Consider the following 21,660-nt stretch of genomic DNA (forward strand, 5'->3'; position numbering starts at 1 on the left):
ACGCTGGAGGGACTATGTTTCTCGGCTGGCCTGGGAACACCTTGGGATTCCCCCGGAGGAGCTGGCCCAAGTGGCTGAGGAGAGGGAAGTCTGGGTCTCTCTGCTTAGGCTGCTGCCCCCGCGACCAGACCCCGGATAAGCGGAAGATAATGGATGGATGGATGGATGGTTCTTCTATCCTCTTAATAAAACATTTTGTTAGTACATCTATCCGAATTGTGAAAGAGTGGTTCAGGGAGCATCAGATATCATTTTCACACATGGATTGGCCACCACATAGTCCAGACCTCAACCCCATTGAGAATCTTTGGGATGTGCTGGAGAAGGCTTTGCACAGTGGTCAGATTCTACCATCATCAACGCAAGATCTTGGCGAAAAACGAATGCAACACTGAACAGAAATGAATCTTGTGACATTGCAGAAGCGATGCCACAGTGAATGTGTGCCTTAATCAAAGCTAAAGGCGGACCAACAAAATATTCGAGTGTGTAACCTTTTTTTTGTTGGCCAGGCAGTGTATAATCCAAACTGCGGAATATAAAACCTATTTTTTAAATTTCTAATTTCAACCCCTCAGTTAAGCCCCTCTCCCCTTATGGAAATATACCCTTGTGTGAGTAGAATGCAGGCTTTAGCATTTTATTTCATATTTGTGTAATTTCCTAGTTTGACAGAGTTTGCCTTTTGTTTTTCAGACTTTACTTGCATAGAAGTCTCTACAAACAACACCAGTTAGCTTTCTGAAATAGCTAGGTTCAAAGCTTTTAAAAATGTCTGTACAAGCAAAACAAGCTACATGTAGCACGGTAACTAGTGAGTTTTAAAGGTGCTGGTTTCAGGATTTGGAGACCTTTAGACAAAGCCAAGGTAGCTCTTTCCTGCTCCTAATCAATGAGTCAGTTTGGCAAAATTACTAGTCAACTATCAGTATCTCTACATTTCATCATATTCATTAACAAAATGCAGATAATAAGCATAGAACAGGCTGCAGATAAGCCAAGGCTCCCAGACATGCCAGAATATTCTTTTCAACTTGTAGTCACTTTTTCATGGCAATGGCAACTTTCATGTTGGGTTATAAGTATAAAAGCTAAAAAGGATTTTCTGGCTATTTTGAAGTGGGGTCCAGTGGAAAAGCTATGAACAATTAACATTTTACCTGTAGTAGATAGCCTTTTAAGTGGCCTTAGTTTGGAGAAACACAGTTTATGCCTAACTGGACTGACAAATTAAAACTTCAGTCTCAAAAAATTTTAATCAGTTCACGCAAAGGCTTTTAATTTATCTTCAACACACAGTTATTTACAAAGAATTTTGTTGTTATTTGCAAGTGCAAATAGTGGCGTCAGCAGCCATAACACTTCCGAAGCAGATTAAGGTCAATTCCAGCAGGAATTTCCTCATTTTTCTGCCAACATAATTGAGCAAAGCAAAAGTGACAGCAATGGAAAGGTTTAAATGGCAGCATCTGCACGAACCTCTACCGTATTTTGGAGGCTGGAGTCGTTTCAGGACAGCAGCAATCCACTTTGGTCTCAGCTGCATAAGGACTAGCCATTAGCTCACCAGAATGAAACCAGTTCTCCAAAGTGAGGCTGTATAAAGAGCTCTCTACAACAGGTAAGATATTTATAATTTTTCAACAGAACCCCACTTTGAAACGGCCACAATATCCCTTTAACTCAACTAGTCTGTAGTTAAATTTTGTGTAAGACTGGTGATGGTAGCACTACTTTACGGCTTTTTTATGATGTGCATCACCACTAAATAAAATATTGTCAGTAATTTAAGAAATATATATACTGTAAGCATTCCGATTTTAGACATATAATCTTTTATATAGTTCAACTTCCAAAATGTCCCAATATCAATTAATACTTATATTTTGAAACAAAAAATAGAAAAATGCTACAGAGACCTGTTCTGCGCTTCACTGTGCAAATAGTCCTGTAAACAATATCAGAGTGCAATTTCCCCTTTTTTCTGAACTTAATCTGACTTTAAAAAAAAAATCCTTTTTTGTGTAATTGAAACCAGTCAAATGCAGATAGCGATCAAGGCCAGCTCAAAAATAAGCTGCTCAAGTATTTTCTGAAACGAGCAGCTCAACATCACAGCTATTTACACGCAAAACGGCTGTGAGGGACACATGTCCTCTCCGTCTCATAGGTCCTCTTATCCTTCAGTGTGTCCTCTTTACAAAACAGAAAACAATCTTTTAGCAGGTTCAGATGATTAATGCGCACGATTTTTTTAAGCCCCTCTGCATTCTGACAGTGCTGACTGGTCTCGTCACATGATGTCAGGCCTATTTTCCATTTCAGCATTTTTTTTTTCCCCTCCAAAACAGCAGATCTATTCTTTCTGCTGTGGAAACAATCTGTGAAACACCATCAAGATTTTCCTCCCCTGTCACTATGGAGACTCGTGTTTCCTTCAGAATAAACTCAGTCTCTAATGAGAACGAATCACTCCTGGAGCCCTGCCTTGCAGAGTCACTGTGAGCCCTTCCCTCCTGTCTGCTCCCATATCTCCAGTCCGTTTCATCTCTGACGGATTGGGCACTCCGCCCGCGTAGAAGCGGGGAGAGCTGATGGCGAGGTGGTCTCGGGGGTCAGGTTGGGAAGGGTGGTCGACTTGGGCAAGGGCAAGATGAAGGGGAGGGCAGGGTCAGACGTTATCCTCGACGGGGAAAACCAGGCGTGTGCCTCGGCTCAGCAGCTCCTGCTCCCTGGAGTCCAGCTCGCGCTCCAGTGCCTCCTCTGACGTGCTGCCGCTCCTCTTCCCGTTCGCGCTCCAGCCGGGGCCTCCGGCGGCATCTGCCCCGTTGGCCATGATGGCTGTGTCGCCGAACATGAAGGTCAGGTCGGCGGCGTCGTGGATCAGCTCAGAGTCCGGGTCCCCGAGCTGCTCGTGGTTCTGCGAACAAAGACGCGAGAGTTAAACACAGCGAGACTAAGAAGGGGGGGGTGGGTGATACGGTCCCAGACGGAGGGTATACAGGCAGCACATGAGGTACGGACATATGAAAAGCCTGACGTTAACAGTGACAGCTCATACTTCATAAGAAGTCACAAAGTCGGTTGTGTGACGAAAACTGCGTCATTTTGTTCTTGTAGCAACTTCATCTGCTGCTTTGCGACACAAGGCCCGGGCCGAACACTTTCTCACAGGAGTCAGATTAGTCAGAAGTTGTTGTGGGCGTGTTTATGAGAAAAAGCCAGCGAGCTTCGATGGAGTGGTTGTGCTTCTGCTGCTCCTCCAAGAAGCAGCTGGCCAGGGAGGTTGGAAAACACAGCCGTCTTTACAACTGTTCCAGCAACACACGGGCAGGGGAGCTGAGAAGTTGGCGGGAGGAAACGCGTTTTAACGCAGTAAGAGGAGGGAGGAGCATCCTGCTGAGTTCTGAGCCGAGTGTCTTGTGGACTATGAAAGGTGCGTGCGAAAACAAACGCCTCACAACCACATGACCGCAAACCGACTTCCTAACGTCTTGTAGAGTATGACGGAGCTTTAAGGGACTGGATTTACAGAAAGGAAGGGAGGAGGGAAGTAAGCAGAGGAAGGTGAACCCACAGGCTGCTCAGAGCATGACACAAATTAACCTTAGACCTTAGACAGCACATATGAGCTGCCAGATTCAGTCATTCAGTGCTTCATCAGGGCTATTCAACTTCAGCTGTAAGGGAGCCATATTTAAAAACTACTGGGGGTTTTATTTATCATCCCCCACTGTAAGGTGAAGGTGAATGAATGCTTTTGCTCATGTCTATCTGTTACTAATATATGTCATGAACCTCTGGACAATTTTCCAAAGAAACTTGCAGAACGGAATCCCTGGATATACATCTACAACTGATTAAACTTTGAGAACCAGCCCATTCAAGGTGGCTGCCACAGATCCCGAAAAAATGATTATGACTCAGTTTCACAGTTATTAAGCTAAAATTAAACAACATTTGCTCTGAGTGTGACATTATGCAACATAGCATGACGCTACACATTTCTGTTTAAGGTTTGACCAAAATGGTTACAACGCTGTTCTTTCACAACGTATTATTAAACACTGGTTGCTTTTGGTTGCGTAAAAAAAAAAAAAAAAAAAAATCAAAAATTACAAATTTAATTTACTACTTTCTATCTTTTTGGCTGTGAAAGAGACATCCTGGTGCTTTTATTGAGCTTAGCTAATGTGCCTTTAACTGTTGTTAGCCTTAGTGCCTTTTGCGCAGGTCAGAAGGATGGGTCAGTCACAAAGACTTACCAGCTTTGTGGGGGCCTAAAAATGTTTTTTAAAAAAAAAGGGCAGTTTTCGGCCCACGAGCCGCTTGTTGAACAAGCCAGCGCTACACGCTCGATACAAAAACCACGTGTTGAATTCTAGTTTAATAATAAAAAGCTGAACGACACAAAGTCCTCTCAGCTCTAATTGACCAACTGGCAGTCGATAGTTGATCCATGTCCTCGGGGAGAACAGGACGAGCCAATGCCAGGTCAATGAAAGGATTATTCAGATGAAAAAATGACATAACCAGGCCCCTCTGACAATCATCCTTGAAGAGAAATAGGGAAGGCTGAACAAATAAATCCACTGTTTTTTTTAAACATAAAAAAGGCCCACTTTAAATTGAACTGGTAACAATAACAAGTGCAGCCATGTCCAACGCTGCATCGCCTGCTGCAGCAGAGGTCAGACGAAGAGAACTGCCATCCGGCTGAAAATAGTCCCAAACAAAGTGCTCATCTGAGTCCTGATGAATGACGCTTGTAAAATATTTTTTTACAAGCATTAAAATGTGTTTAGGACCCATTTTAGGAGATTACCGTTTTTGCATTCTTATCACCCGCCACCAAAGGGCAAAAGGCTGGCAGTCATGGTTTTGCCTGTGGCTGTGCGTGCTCATGTGTCTGCCTGTTAGCAAAATGTTTCATGAACTACTGCATAGGTTTTATTGAAACTTACAGGAAGTACTCACTGGCTGTACATCTTTGGAGCCAACCCAAATGTAAGATGGCCGCCAACTAACCTTAAAGCACAAAATGGCTCTAACAGTCAACTTTACAGATACTGACATCAAATTCAGCGTGGTAGTAGCTGAGACTGATCCCTAACACATATTCTGAGCACTAAGAGATTGCAAAAGTGCTTTGTAGAAAATTTTGTCATCAACTATTTCCAGTGAACTTTGCCCGTCTGTCAGCAAAATATCTCCTAATCTGCTGGATGGATTTGAATAAAACCTTCAGGAAATAATGAATGGGTGTACATCTACAACAGCCATCTTTAAACAACCCAATTAAACATGTCTGCCACAACTAATGCACTTCAGAAGAAAAAAAACCCCAAAATATCTTTAATTTAGTTAATTTTACAGATATTGTGCTAAAATTTGACTGCCACAGTTAGTCAATGTTAGTCGACAAAAAAATAAATAAAAAATGGCTATAACTCAGTCAAATTTACTCATATTGAGGTCAAATTTGATGTGGTAGTAGCTGTGAGTCATTCACAACACATACTCTGAGTGTATATATATATATATATATATATATATATATATTTTTTTTTTTTTAAATTTAATTTAATTCAGTTCAATTCAGTTTATTTATATATTGCCAAGTCACAACAAAAGTCATCTCAGGTCACTGTACAAAAACACTGACACACATTTTAAAAGCCAACTAGTAAAAGTTATCTTTTTTCTTTTTGTATGGACCTCAACCGAGTCTCAAATAAAGAGGATTGATTGATTGATTGATTGATTATCCATCTAAGGAAGCCAGCAGATTAGATTGAATCTTCACTTTGTNATTCATTATATGAAATAAGAAGAGGAAACAGGCAGTGAGCTTTATCTAAACTGGTCTCTCCACACTGGGTGAAAACTGTGCTCTGACAGGCCCTAATTAACCAAGCAGCACCCTAAACCCATGAGTGGCCTGGCAGGCAGCCCTGAGCTGGTAAACCAAAAGCTACAAACCAAGAAAAGGAAATATTTTCATGTGCTGAGTTCAAGGTTGTTGTTTTTTTTTAATAATCTACGCTTACTGAGAAGCACATGAATCTAATTTAAGGTTGGCTAAACAAAAGGGCCCTTACATTAAGAATTTGACATGAAAGGGTTTTATAATAATAAAGCAGGCGTGACTGAAACTTGAATGGGTTTTTCTGTGTTTAAAATGTCAGAGCGCAGTGCCTGTCGGAACACTGGTCGTCATTGAGGTGGAGCTGAAAGGAGCCTCTTGTGTCGGGTGAACGCAACCATCCGGTTTTGTCCTTTTGGCTGAAGGCCTTAATTCTTACTGTGTTCACTGGGAGACACTGAGAATACTTTGACAGTATTAGAGTTCTCCATAGAGAAAAATCCTCAGTGTTCCCAGACAAGATTCCTCAGGCAGTGTTTTAGGACTGAACACACGAAGAGAGAGAAACTGTTTCACCCACAGAGGCTTCAGAAAGCATTCAAACTCACGTTGTTTTTTGCAATTTTATGTTGTAGTCAAATGCTACAGTCTGTTTTTTTTCCCTTTAGTGACCTAAACTCAGGACCCCATAACAGCTAACACCCTGTTTACACGTGAACCATCTCCTGGAAACGTTGAGATTTTTCGATGTTGAAAGTTTAAGCTTTAATCCGCTGTAGTTTACATGCCAGATCACTAGCTGGTGCTGTGATTTTTGTATTTCAACGACACGCGCTTCAGTCTCTCCAGAATGAAAGCAGTTACACCCAAAGTCGATGTTCGTTTGGACCAACGGTGAGGTTGGGTTGCTGCTGCTCGTTGAAAATGGCGAGCATCACAAACAGCGCTCTGCTATTTGCCTTTGTTACTGTTGTTGATCAATTCGCCCAAAATGTTGATTGCAGCCACCCGTAGTGCGCATGTGTGATTTCCCACCAGTTCTGGGAATATTCAAAAACTTTCACTCTGACACCTGGGTTCAAGAAGTTTCGGTGTCAGAGAATCCGATCGGCCGGATTGCATCAGAACTCTAAACCAGCATTGTGTAAACAGGGCTCAAGTAAAAACAGAATTTTATACAATGATGTAATTAAAATTATAGTTAAAAAATAGGATTAAAATGAAAGTTAGAAAGCAAACACATTTGAATGAGAAAAGGTAATCCGACAAGACGCTACGCTGGAAATAACATTCCTAGCTTGGTTAAAGATTCTCTGAATTCTTCATGTCAGCACTTTATCAAAGTTTGACAGCAAAAGAATCAAGAAAAACGTCTAGAAACAGCTTTATATTTGTGTTTTTAGGGCACGATAGTAGGCATGAGCAAAATAGGAGATATGATGATGCAGAAAACTAGAAAATTAGGCTTTAAAAAGCTCTGCTATAGAAAGTGTTTTTTAAAAATATCCATTTTCCCCCTCACCAAAAACAGTGTGGATGGGAGGTGCAAATACATATCTAGAGTAGTGTGTTTAGGGCGCCAAGATGAGATAATGTTAAACAGTGGTGTCGTTTCACAGTAACCTTTTTACTGATAAGGGGACATCATCCAGAACTCAATGTTTCTCAAAATAAAAGATAAAAATACTCACTTCGTACGCCCGTGGACTGGTCAGACAGCTCGCCAGCGGCCCGCAGTAACTTGGCAGGGTGGAGGTGAGAGGTGGACCGCTGTGTGTCAGAATGGGCTTTAGGTAACTGAGGGTTTGTTAAGGAGAACACAAGCTGCTCAGCGATTATTAAAACGTTGGTAAAAGCAGGCGCAACAACCTTTCCAAATCTCTTACACAATCTGACAATACAAAAGTTGTGGAGAACGGTAGCAATGCACGATCCAACGTAAAGAAAAAACAGTAAGAAACTGCTGAAATTAGCCGCAGTCTAAACATCTCAGTGGATTATTAATGATTAGGGCAATGATTCCCAAACTTCTTAACTTCTGACCCTTAAGGGAACAGTGGCACAAACTTGTGGCAAACATCACCACTGAACCATGGTAACAATGACAACATCAGAGTATTTTCATCTATTTATTACCACACTTTCCTCCTTCTTTTGTAACAACTATGGCCAAAAAAAGAAAAGAAAAAGAATTTAACTTCAATTTTATCTCAGGAAACCATCTCAAAAGCTCAAACCTACAGTTGGGGATAGAAGCAGTCGGCTCCATCCGTCATTCTTGGGTTACTCAAAGCAGCGGTCAGAAATAAAGCTTTGTGTCAGAAACGTGTCAGTGCTGGGAAACGCAGTAAATCCAACCCCACGTGGCGTGTGTCGCCAGCTGCTCCACCTAAAAGCAGGAACACAATCAGCCACCTGGGGAGACGATTGCTCCGCAGAGATGGGAAGGGTGGAGGAAATGCAAGGATGAGCTGCTAAACACATTAACTCGTGTTTTGTCACTAGGCTGAGCAGCAAACGCAAACATTTTGCAGATCCATTCTCGTTAATCTGATGGCACACTCAGGATGAGCCATCAAACAGAAAATAGGGCACCGGACAATCATCCTGACTGGTTAGGGGACCTGCTACTGGCACACAGAGCTGAATGAGATCATGCAAATATTTACTTTGTGGTCAGGTCACAAATGATGCACGTTATAAAGGATACTTGTGATCAAAGGTGTACCACCGCCTGAAGAGCCACGCGCTCTCCTGTTTGGTTTTACTTTGTCCCTCAGCCTGGACGCCATCCTGGAGAAACACATAAAACATACTTTTATAGGATCCAGGTTGACATGTTCTGATAATAAAATAACCCAACTCATTTGATTCCTCAGTGTCATTGCATGGATTAGGTCATTTTCTTTCAGCTGCTCCTGTTAGAGGTTGCTACAAAAGATCATCTGCCTCCATCTCCCCCTCTCCCAGCACCCTCCTCCATCTCACCAACCCTCTGCGTATCCTCCATCACTTCATCCAGGAACTATCTGTGGTCTTCCACTCGTCTTCCTTCCTGCCAGCCTCATATTCAACATTCAATTTTGATTCTCCTGGCTTTCACCCCCCCTCTCTCCAGAGTATACCCCCACCTCTCCAGGCTCTCCTCCACCCGCTCCCTATTCTCACTGCAGATCACTGCAGATCACAGCGTCCACGTAGACGCCTGCCTGACCTCCTCTGTCAACCTGTCCGTCACCACAAAGCAAAAAGGGGGTCGAAGTTGACCCCCGATGTGGTCCAACTCCCACCTTGAGCCGATCTGTCACTTCTACTGCACATCTCACAGTCACTCCGTCCTCGCACTACTCTCACATGCATCCCTGCCGCACCTGACTTCCTCATACAGAACCACAGTTCCTCTTATGGTACCAAATCATGTTTCACAAAAACACCCTCTCAAAGCAAACATCCCATATTTTCACGGTGTGGTTCAGCTGCTTTATTCCTCTGTAGTTCCTTAAGTTATGCAGAAGTTATTGAAAACTTCTATTATGGGTCTTTAGGGCTGTGAGTTCATCAAACATAAAAGCAAAAATTTTAAAAAATGCAAAGCTCTTAAATAAATAAAACTAAAAACGATTACCAATCAGAGGCAGTTGGATGAAAGACATTTTAGGAAACATGGTGTTTCAACAGTTTCCACCATCAAAAGCATTTTCCACAGTTAGGTATTAAAAGTGAACGCAGTCAAACTGCAACACTTATGATTTTACATGCGTGGCTGATCAGAAGTCCAAAGCAAAATCAACTTCAGTGTATTCTGAGCCATCAAGTTGTATTACCAAATTAATCAATTATAATCAACAGAATGGCACAAACAAGTAACTAAAATATGTATTTGTTCATTTCAACTTTTTCAATAAAATCTCCAGGCGTTTAGATCTGCTGACTTTAAACCACATCCACATAAAATAGCAGAACAGGACGACTTTCAGCCACGTGAGCAGAAAGTGGAAGAGGTCTGATCGGAGTGAGATCCTCACCCCCTGCAGGACCTGGAAGCTGTCTCCAGACGGCTGCTGGTCTTGATCTGGATCCACACCAACCCTGTCAACAAGGGATGGAAAAGTAGAAAGAAAATGAGCTCCTGAGATGTGATTAGCAACAATTACTGGCTGGGACAAATGCAGCAGCACAGAATTAAAGTGCTAATGTGCTAAACCTTGTTTGGTGGGAAGAAAAGCCACAAATCAGGATTTAACCCAATACAGATGAAGGTGGGGAGGTGTCACTGAGACAAGTGAAGTTTGGTTTAATTACTTTTTGCCTCGCAACCCAAAACCCTTAACCTCAGATGTGACCCAGATTGTTAGCTGTGCGGAAAATCAGCCAGGCACCAATGACCCTGTGAGAGGGGAAAGTTTCACATGCAGGAAAACTGAAGGAAAGTGAGCAAAACGGACCCAAAACCACACTCAAAATGTCCTTGTTTAAAATCAATGCATTTTAAAGGCTATAGCACAAATAAAACTATGTTCGTTTTACATAACACTTATGTTGACCCAAAAAACACGAGGCAAGCTCGGGTTTCAGATTGTTTAGTCGTATAAACAATGCCTATATAAGTGACCAACAAATTATTTATGTTATCTAAATGCAAAAGAAATGAATAATAATTAAAACAAAAAAAACAACTGTGTATGGAGAAACAGCATAAATATGGAGCCCAGCTAGTGCCGAGTGTGGAAATAATAGAGGAGAACCACATGCAGCAGGTGTTGTGTTCAGCTGCGTTTTCAGGGGGGACCAAATCTCAGGGAAACAGAAGTCAACATGACACCGGCTGAGAAACAGGAGTCTGGAGACCACTTGCAAGCTGCAACATGTGAAGCATTTAAGCAGCCTGTAGGCACTTCCCGCAGGAATGTTCCTATATTTCTGTTAAAATAAATGCATAGCATCAAACTGTGTAAAGATTTGGCATTTGCTAGAATCACTACGAAATTTTAAAGACTTTGTTAGTTTTAAGAAAATAAAAAAAAGCTTTGGTTTGCTCGGACAGATCACCTGTAGCTCGTCAATACACTCCAAGCAGAGATAATATTATTTTGGTTATCCACAGAACCCTACTTACAAAGTGTCCAAAATACTCTTTTAAAAAAGTGGAAACCTGGACTCTGAAGTGAGCAGTTTATATTCTTTATGAAGAATTGCCTGTAGTGACAATAAACAAGCAGCTTATTGTAAATCGTGTCCATAAAATCCTCTACAGCGCACAGATTTACCAAAACAAGGGAATACACCACTTACAAATGCTTTTATTTCTACACCTGGCACTTGCTGGGCTCCATATTTTAAGAAAATCAATAAATCTGAAGGTTTTAATAACTTCTTTTTGTGTGTTTGATGGGAAACCAGTCATAAATCTGTTAAAATGACATGCAGGACTACTAAAAACTCATCATCTCCAAACTATTTCTATTATCAACCTTTTTTTTCCCCGAAAAAACTGCTACTTTGCTAATTTGCTTTTCTTTTTGAAAATTTGACAAAACTCTGGTCAGTAGAAGAGTTTTTTTTAAATAAATAAATAAAACACTTTCAGAAGTTATTATACACTGAGCCAGTAGCTAAAGTTGTAACAAACAATCAACTTTCAAGATGCATGTTTTGTTTTTAGCTAATCTGGAAGAGTCTGTTCAGGCTGTTGATAAAATTCTGAAGGAATCTGGAGAATTCTCAGGATATTAAGTTAACAAAAGAAAAGCTCCTTATTATTGCTGAACAGAAACAACCATCCAATACAAACACAATGCACATGTACCTATGAGGGCTTTACCTACCTAGGAATTAAGATTGACCCAGATATAGAGAAAATAGTTTCTATAAATTATGATCCTTTAGTTCAAAAGATATTAGATTCCCTAGAAAGATGGAATGAGATGCCAATCTCAATGATAGGTCGTATTAACATTATTAAAATGTCCATTCTCCCAAAGTTCCTATACCTTTTCCAGTCCATTCCTTTACACATTCCAGCTTCCTTCTCTTCTTCTATGGATAAAGCCTTTACCAAATTTATATGGAACAATAAACGCCCCAGATTGCGACTCTCTCTTCTTTATCTGCCCTACGATAGAGGTGGGCTTAGAGTGCCGAACATTAAGCTGTACTATTGTGCAGCGCAGCTTTGTGTTGCTACTTGTTATTTTTATTTGTTAATATAATAGAGGACCTTTATAGTGAAGGAGTTTTAATGTCCTCAGGACAACTGGTAAACAAATACAGTCTGCCCCTAAAGCACTTTTTCAAGTATTTACAGATTAGAAGCTTCGTAACTGCCTCATTGAAATCTACATCTGAACCTTCACTCTTTACCATAGAGAATATAGCCATTCACCGTAATCAGAGTAGAGGCCTACTTTCCAAATTTTATAATATTTTACTTTTAGCTTTAAAAGAAAATAGTCTCTCATATTTACAAGCATGGAAATCCCTGAGGATGAATGGAATAACTCATGTCTATTGGCACAAACGCAAACTATTAACACAAAGTTTAGGCTATTACAATACAAATGGTTATTTAGAACTTATATCACTCCTGTAAGACTTCACCATTTCAATTCAAATATTCCTGACGTTTGTGTTAAATGTAATGTAGATAAGGGTACTCTTTTCCATTGTATGTGGCAATGTATAGAGCTTCAAACTTTCTGGAAGGAGGTTATCATGTCCATTTCCCGTTTGATTGAGCAGGATGTTCCGATGGACAGTAAACTTTGCTTACTGCACATTTTTCTGGATGGATTTAAAGAAAGAAACTTGTGAGTTTTTGCCTTTTACAGGCTAAACATGTGATTGCGCTGAAGTAGAGGAACACGGAAAGACCAAAGATAAATGAATGGATCAAACTATTGAGCAACAACCTGGCAATGGAAAAACTGACATGTATAACAAAAGGAAAGCTTGAAGACTTTAAAGATATTTGGTTTCTCTTCCTACATCTTGTCAAACACTGTAACATGTAGAGTTAATGTTTCTTTTCTTTTTGTGTAGATAGAGTGAGCCCTGGGGTTGTGGTTTTTTTGGGGGAGGGATGGGTGGGGTTGTACTGTATGTCGATTGTTTTCTGTTTTGTTGTTTTCGTGTGTCTGTAAAGTAGAAAATTCTAATTGAAAATATTTGGAAAGAAAGAAAAAGAAAAAACACTTTCAGACTCTCCAACTTTTACCAATTGATCTTTTTAAATCAAAATCAATCATTAAGGCGGACTGTTTTTGTTTGAATTTCTTTTGTTGACCTGCGCTAGGCTAAACAGTCAATACTGGTAATGTGCAGCACCGAAAGTAGCATTTCTTTGTAAGAGAAAGAGATTTTTTTTTTAATTTATGCAACAAGATTAAAATTACTGAGCTCGTTTTCAGCTTTCCTAACAGGCAGTAACTAATTTCCCCAAGGCGTCTTAAATGAAAAGTATTAAAAATGAATCCTGGCAGCTTTTCAAAGGGAGGGCTTTTCAGTTCACATTAACTAATGCTTTTGGATGAAGGTTAATGCAGAGACATGTCGCCTGTCAAGGATAAAGTTTAAATTATATCTGACACTGCAGTTACGGCACACAGAAATGATACTTCCTGGGCAAATGAGTCACCAGTTTCTGAAAGTCCCCTGTTGCCGTTTTTAACCCGGTAGCTTGAAAAGTAGGAGGGCACAAATCTCTAAATGTCTTCTGGGGCTTTCTCCTTTCTGCTAAACGCCACACACAGAGAGAATCAGCGGGTGAAGGTTGCAAGGATGCCAAGGGGCTTGCAAAGGGCACGCTAGTGATGGAAATGCTGCAGCAACAAGAAGGGTCTGTGAGGAATGGACTGGACTCGACAATCATGGGGCCCCAGAAGATGACAGCACAATTCAGTGCTCGTTGTTTAGAGCATGACAAGAAAATCATAATTAAAAAAGCATTTTGGATACTCTAAAACATGCACATTTCTGACTTCAATTGACTCAAAAACCTTTAATCCTAATCCTGAAAACATCCACGCCTCTCCTTTAATCCATCAAATATTCCCTTGCAAGCAATTTTATTTGTAGGATTCTGTCGAGCAAATCCTAAACAAAAAAACAACGACAAAAAAAACCCCCAAAAACGGAAACAATCTTGACACAATTCACAGTTCCTTTCTACTTTCCTCTCTTTGCACATATGTTTCAAATCAGCGTCTGTGCCAAACGTGTTGAGCTGCTTCAGCAAAAACTCTGTGATTTGGTCCCTATTGCTGTAGAAAATAGTCACCAGAAATAAAAAAGGAACAGGCTTTGAGTTTCACATCACAAAGAGCAGCCTTGACTAAAGTGTTTTTACTGCATCCTGTTGAGGTAATTTCTCAAGCTGCAAAGCCCCCTACAGAGCCTGGCTGGGGCGCGACGCAGTCATTTCTACAGCCAGCTAAAGTCACCCTTTACCGAAAGGAAACAATATAAACCCCAAAAGTATGAAAATAAAAAAATAAATAAGAGACAGGCTTTACACCACACCGTTTGTTGAAAGCGAAGCACTTTACATACGACACCTTAAATACTTCCACTTTCCGTGCTGGCGATCCTCTTCTGGAAATCTTTTGACGTTTCCAAATCTGTCGCGTCACAAACACACATCAAAAACTTATTTGAAGGGAAGCTACTGATGGGGCTATGGTTTTGTGATTAAAAAAAAAAATACACTTTTTTTGTGGATTAGATATTCTAAAGAGAAACTGGGGGACTCGTATCCATCTCAAATCTCTAAACACTTCTGGTTTTATCACACAGTGCTTACATTTTTCCGAGCAAACATCTGTTTCTGAGTTGATAGTAACTCTGGACACAGATATATGCCATCAAGCACAGAAATGTAAACATTTTGCTATGTTCCCTTTAAAGGAAGACTGTGTGTCCTGTAAATAGGAGTCTCACTGAGGGTTTTAATGGCTGTAATTGGCAACGGTCGAGGCTGAAAATATTCCTCTGTTTTGGGAACCCGGACTGATCCCCTTAGTTGGCAGTGGGTTTTAACAGATGTTCAAACACTGAAACGACTCAGCTCCTCTCACTGCTTATTTGTTGGCTATTTTTGTTACAGTCAGTGTAAAGCTCCATTTATCACACCTTTTTTATTTTTAACCATCAAAACATCTTAACTTCTCCCTGTTTTACACATGTATAAATGGAATAAAAGTGTTAACATATTACAATGAGACTCTTATGGGAAAATCTAATTATTAGTTTATCTGGTCCTTGTTTTGTTTTGTTTTTGTTGTTTTTTTTAAAAAGAAACATTACACATTTTCTTTTCTAGCCAAGTCATAGATTTCCAGGAATGGCTTCATTTGTCCAAAATTTTGCTGTGGTAGCATTTGTCTAAACGTGTCACGCATGATGGGTTGCAAAATTATTCACCCCCTTGCTTTGTTTTCTGTTTTGTTGAACTACAGCATGGAATTTAAACGGATTTCAAATTTGATTGTAGCAAAATCTCTCATAAACCACTTGGCAGATTTTAATTAAACTCTCAGGAAGTAATTAATGAATCTACGTGCACAACTGGTTAACTTTCGGAGCCAATCCAATTCAAGACGGCCGCCACAGCTACTCCATATTACCCAACACATAAATGGCTAAAACTTAGTCAATTTCGTAGATGTTGAGCTAAAATTTGGTGTGGTAGTAGCTGAGAGTTTTTACCAACACGTACCCTGAGCACTGACAGATTGTGCGAGATTTCACAATATTGCATAAAAATCTCACGTGTAGTTATTATCGAGATTTACCCAACACGGCTCCAGCGCTATCATTTTTCAGGCAAGATGATTGAAACTCTGGTGTAAAAAGGCAACAGGTGATGTGCCTTCCTTCAAGAAATGATAGGTCCTTCATTAGAAAACGGAAATGTTATGCTGCCACAGCAAACCTGCATCAGAGATACATTCAAGGTAGCCCTGATGGAGGATCTGTCCACCTTTAGCTGCACAGAGCTGGACTTCATGGGAGACTGGTCAGTTTAGGCATTTGTAATTATTTATTCAGAATTTCTTAAAACTCTGACAGTGGTTTTGATCTGCAACTCTCCGGGATGTCTTTCAAATTGTTTACTATGAACACGGGCTTCTTTTCTCACTTCTTTGTAGTCCAGTCCATGCACATGACCAGGTTCAGAGGAACTGTTTTTATGTTTATAAAGCCCACAGTGTCGGCAGAGATTCTCAGTCATCCAGGATAAGGTGGTTCTAAGAGCCTGAATATCATCAGGTCAGTAAACAACCAGCAGCTGAGCTCAACCCTCATGACAAGCAGCTTCGTGACGTCAACAACCATCCACTAAAAACAGAAGAAGCCTTCAGGACCGAAGGTGAAACACTGTTGGGACTGAAAAAACAAACTCCAGTTGCTATCTGTTCAGTCAGTACAAATGATTGTAATAAGTTTTTAAGAACTTTTTTTTAGGAATATCATGTCTGCGGGTTTATCCGTTGAACTGAGTGTTCTTTTTTTGTTTTGTTTTTTTTTTAAGATCACTGACTTATTGGCCAGTATTGACTGACTACAAATAAAAGACTTCTGAAAAGTTAAAATGTCAAACATTGAAAGACCTGAAGGAAACCTGCTGAACCCAGCTTTAAAAGGACATTTTGAAATGGAGTCCTGTGGAAGGGTCGTGAACCATTCCTGTATTATCTTACCTGTTGTAGATAGCCTCAGACTGCAGAACTAGGCTGTTTGTGAAAAGTTCTCTCAGTTATTGACTTGTAGAAGGTAGAAAACAGCCCTGTGTTTTTGCATTTCAAACACTACTACTTAAATGCAGCGTACTTCATAAATGTGCACCAAGTTTTCACAGTTAGTTGTTGCACAAATAAACACTAACAAACACCGGAATATGGACCTGAATTTAAGAAGAATAGGAGGTAATTTTGAACAGAACTACAAAATGGCTGCCTCATCATATAGGGCACTATAAAGTGATTAAGTGGACAAGTCTGACAGGACTGAATTTCCTGTAGATAAATGTGTAACGCAAAACCAACAGTGCTGTAAAGATTTAGTAAATCGAGTATGCATGAACTGCTGGTTGTTCGTCTCTATGCGTCTCTGCGTTGGACTTGCAACCTGTCCAGGGTGTCCCACACCTTCTGCTGGAGACAGACACCAGCTGTCCGCGACACGGAAAGGAGAAGCGGGTAAAGAAAATGGATGGATGAACTGCTGGGAAATGTTTTTCAAGACGGCAGTAACCTACTTTAATCTTGACCCTACTCAGGTTAGCCAGTCAATCTTATCGGACTTAAACTAAAGTTTCTTCAATGAGCCATTTACAACAGGTAAGATACTGATTGCTCATAACTTTTCCATTGAATCCTGCTTCAAGTTACAAATGCCATCCTGCAGATTAATAAGGAGAGGAAGAGAAGCTCCCTTACAAAGCTGGGTGCTATAAGAAGGCCTGCGCTCATTCAGCGCAAGTTTACATGCGTACAGTAACATGGGGTTATACAGAAATCCTGGAGGAACTCGGCTGACATTTACATGCTATACAACACGTCCTGGTAACCACGGCGATGGGCTCATGAGGAGATTTTGGCAGGGCTCTAAACGTCCACCAAACAATAGTTCAGCCTGGTTCGAGGGGGCATTACTCATATTAAACAGCACTTGTGCACTCAGGCTGCTGCTGCTGGAAAAGAGATAATCCGCTTTATGGCAGTAACTAAAAGCTCTCAGTGCATCACAGTCAGACAGCAAGCAGATATAAGCTGTGCTCTACACAGACAAATAACATCACTGCAGCGCAACGCGAAACATCCTGAGTTTGAACAGCTTCTGCGGTGTCCGTCTGATGATTAAATTCAATTTACTTTAGGACAAACGCAAAAGTGTATCCGACAGAAAGCCCAGTGGCTCTGCAGAGAGGAACTTTGAGCTTGAAAGTGAATATTAGTAGAGAACTCTAGCTCCATCTCTTGGTCGGCTGAAGATCCTTCAAAAAATAAATAAAATGAAGAGCAGATTGGTCTCGAAGGAGGAAATAAAGGCAAAAACCAGCAGGCAAAAAATACCCCCCAAATTTAAAATCTTAACATTTTATCTCCCAGACACTGATTTCATACATTGGACAAATAAAAATTCCAAATTTACATATAAGGATGTATATTAGATCAATGGATTATCAACATTAAAGGGAATTATTGCTCATTTAGACATACAATCTTTATGTTTTACCATATTTCATAAAGGGTGTAATTTAAAATTTCAGGTTTTAAAAGGTGCAATTAACTGAGGAAGAAATATTGATACCCAATTTAAATGATTAAAAGGCTGTTCTTTCACATATATTGTTTTCATTTTCTAACGTGAAGCAGTAACTCCCCAGTCAAATCCTACACGAGCTGGAGCCAGTTTTATTCCTATTTGTAGTGTGGCTGTAAGAGAAGATTTAAATTTTTATATTTTCTTCTTAATTAGTAAAATACAGTGCCTAGAAAAAGTATTGGATGTTTTTGCTTTTATTGCTGTCATAAATCAATCATCAACCTTCAACGCCAAAGTTAAATGAGACCTTTAAAAATAAACTTCGCTCATACCTTCCCCTCCTCTCCAGAGTTAGCTACCAAAATGACTTATTTTAATGCCTCTCTCACCTGATATGCAGCCAGGACAGCATGGGTGTGGTTCCCCCGCCAAACACCCAGACGGTGAAGAAGACGATGAGCAGCGTGGTGGTGAACATCATCTGGCGGGCGTAGGTAGCGGTGTCCCGGATCGCTAAAGCGAACGCCATCGCCCCTCGCAGTCCTGCGGAGTGTAGAACTCCATAATCACCACACAGTCAGGACAAACAGAATAAGTAAGGACACTTTATTTATTTTATTATACCTGCAAACATCATCATGTGCTGGATGTTTCCTCTGATCTTGTCTCTTCGGCCGAGGTTGAGGAGAAAGGAGAGCGGGTAAATGTTGAGCGCTCTTCCTATGAATATGGCCATCTGACAGGCTGGTGAAGGAGCCGGAACAGTTCGATGTTGTGAAGCTCTGAGTCGGGTTTTTTTGTACGAACAGTAGGTTGAGCTAAAGTTCTCCCTGCGGGGGGGGCTGAAAGGATACAAAGGCTCCGATGATGAAGATGGGGCTGAAAATGTGATTCTGGAAGGTGAACAGAGCCAGGCCCATGTAGGAGAAGATGAAATTCTCAGCCAGGAAGTGTAGAACCTCAAAGAGCTACGAGTAAAAACAGCGTTTTAGTCCATTATTTGTGTACAGTGACAATAAAAGACTCACACAGTGAGTTCAGAAGTAGTGCTTTCATTATGACCAAAGAGAGAACAAACAGGAAAACCTTGTCTGGTTTAATCCAAGTTAAGTAAACATCACACTAAAAGGAAGGACATTCGTGTTTGGTCAATTATTTCTTTGCTGTAACAGAAGATATGGAAAGTTTTTCATGGGTGCTGCTCAACCCTGACAAATGTAGCACCATTTACTGTCTGTATACTGATCCTCGATGTGTTGGGGCGGCACGGTGGAGCAGTGGTTAGAGCTGTCACCTCACAGAGAGGTCTCAGGTCAACCTCCCAGCCTTCCTGGGTGGAGTTTACACGTTCTCTCCGTGCACTCGTGGGCTTTCTCTGGGTACTCCATATTCGGGTCACTGGTAAATCTAAATTGTCCCCAGGTGTGAGGGAATACAGAGTGTGAATGGTTGTCTCCATGTGTCCCTGTGATGGATTTGTGACCTGTCCAGGGTGTCCCCCGCCTCTCACACAGTGAGCGCTGGAGATAGACATCAGCTCCCCCGTGACCCAAAAAGGAAAAGCAGGTAAAAGAAAACGGATGGATATATGTATACCCATCCTAAATGTGTCATGCTACATGTTGTCTGCATGCTAATCTGCAGTCTGCCCGCAGGACTGAACCCCCTCTGGGAAACCGAGCAGCCATGTCCTCAGACAGCCCCGATTAAGGTCACAGCAGGCTGATCGCAGCGCCATCTGCCACCAGCACCCTGTTCAGATTATCCGGGGGTTCTGAGCCAACAGGGCCGCATGAAGGAAGAGGGTTCAGATGGTACCTGCTTGGTGCGTTTTGTGGACTCCTCAGACAGGTTGTTGTAGGTGTAGTGAGCCTGCGTGATGCCGCAAAACAGCACCGCCACGACACCTGCAACACATATTTCACACACACTGCGTTACGCAGGCAGGCCGAGGGATGTAAATACACAACAGTTCAGTCGCCACACGGACCTTCTAGAAATTTCCTCAGAGCACCCGCCATCTCAGTGCTTCTTTACAGAACCATACATTTAAAAAGGCATCATTACATTTTATTTGGCTAACTGAGAAATTAGTTTCAGAGCACAGTTTATCAGCACTTTGCTTAATCTGCACATAAATATGACCACTTTAGACCACTGTCAGTTTCATATTTCACTGTTGTTCCAGCAGAAACCTTCAACTCCTAAAGAAAGGCTGCATTAAAGTGCTACAGCTGACGTCAGATGCTGCCATTTGCTTTAGAAAATACCCACTAAATTCTATGCAAACAAAGACACACTTTGAATACATTTCCAGCTTCTCTTGTATAGGAAGAGGTAGATTACATCGATTAAATCAGTTTGTCAAACTTGGAAAAACAAGTTATAAATTGAAACTTTCGATCAATCAACACTAAAGTCTCAGATTCCTGTTGTCATCCGAGCTAAAGCTAAACTCCAGTCTGGCCCCAGCTCACCTGTGAAGCCGCAGGCCTCGGCCAGCAGGAAGGTGCACCACGACATGAGGAAGAAGAGGGCCGTCTCCAGCAGCGGAAAGCAGTGCAGCTTGGTGAACTTGGTGACGTAGAACCCAGTTAAAGAACCGCACCACTTTGCATTCCCACTGACCACAGTAATGAAGCACAACGCGACTGCCGCTTCGTGAAACGAGCGGAGCTGTTTCGGAGCAAGGATATGAGGGCGGTGACGACTCCCGTGGCTGCGCCCATCACAAAGGAGCCACTAAAGATCCCCAGGAACACACCCACTGACTTGAAAAAGGCAGCGGCGTCGAACTTGTGTGTGTTCGCACCGGTGGGCTGGTAGGCCACAATAGACCTGGAAATTAAAAACACACAAACATTACACTATGAGAATATGAAAAAAGTGTTAGATCTGTGGTTTGAGACCAAATGAAAGCATCATTCCAAGGTGTAATGGGGCACTAGTTGATTTCTTTGGCATTATTATTCCCCTATTATGTTGCCATTAATCATTCACAGTCAACTCTGTTAGGACAAATCTGAAAGAAACTTTAAGGGAAAAAAAAAATCGATGACTGTACCTCTTATAACCATTTAACTTTTAATATATGATAACTTTTTAATACAAGATGGCCACCACCAACAACGAACCTCAGAAAACACTAAACTGGCTATAGCTCAGTCAATTTTATAGATACTGAGATCAAATTTGATGTGGTAGTAGCTGAGGGTCATTCACAATTCATACTCTGAATGTGACATCTCACAATGTCGCATCAGACTTTTTTCTTAGAACGTTATTTTCAAGCTTTGACTAAAACGGCTACAACTCCTGTCGCTCCTCAGCATAAGATGGGTTGAAACTCTGGTGGGCGATATGCATTCCTTTAAAGGAATGACAGGCCTTTGATATGAATTAGTTTTTATATTCAGGGGTTTAAACTGACTCAGTTTCCTATTATTGAGGACACTGTTCTTCATGAAGATTAATATTTTCTGGCCAAAACAGTCTATTTATGAACAAATCTACTGAAGGGGGGGGGGGGG

At 41.1% G+C, this 21,660-nt stretch overlaps 1 protein-coding gene across 2 annotated transcripts in view; it reads right to left on the bottom strand.

Annotated features, from left to right (window-relative positions):
• Positions 1-626: 626 nt before the first annotated feature.
• Positions 627-21,660, bottom strand: part of slc9a7 (solute carrier family 9 member 7) — a 30,002-nt gene continuing 8,968 nt past the window's right edge. Inside the window, exons 7-17 of one of the 2 annotated variants that reach the window (XM_025007503.2) lie at positions 20,827-20,968; positions 20,608-20,713; positions 19,949-20,037; positions 18,985-19,098; positions 18,755-18,866; positions 18,520-18,673; positions 14,419-14,481; positions 9,892-9,955; positions 8,577-8,659; positions 7,558-7,663; positions 627-2,920 (exon numbers count right to left, since the gene is read on the bottom strand). In XM_025007503.2, coding sequence (XP_024863271.1) covers positions 2,672-2,920; positions 7,558-7,663; positions 8,577-8,659; positions 9,892-9,955; positions 14,419-14,481; positions 18,520-18,673; positions 18,755-18,866; positions 18,985-19,098; positions 19,949-20,037; positions 20,608-20,713; positions 20,827-20,968 — 1,282 coding nt within the window. In that variant the 3' untranslated portion in view covers positions 627-2,671. The remainder of the gene's footprint in view (positions 2,921-7,557; positions 7,664-8,576; positions 8,660-9,891; positions 9,956-14,418; positions 14,482-18,519; positions 18,674-18,754; positions 18,867-18,984; positions 19,099-19,948; positions 20,038-20,607; positions 20,714-20,826; positions 20,969-21,660) is intronic. The other variant, XM_017423559.3, reaches the window with a different exon arrangement.

Source organism: Kryptolebias marmoratus, linkage group LG24 (assembly GCF_001649575.2).
Source record: "Kryptolebias marmoratus isolate JLee-2015 linkage group LG24, ASM164957v2, whole genome shotgun sequence".
In the NCBI taxonomy this organism is placed as follows: Eukaryota; Metazoa; Chordata; class Actinopteri; order Cyprinodontiformes; family Rivulidae; genus Kryptolebias; species Kryptolebias marmoratus.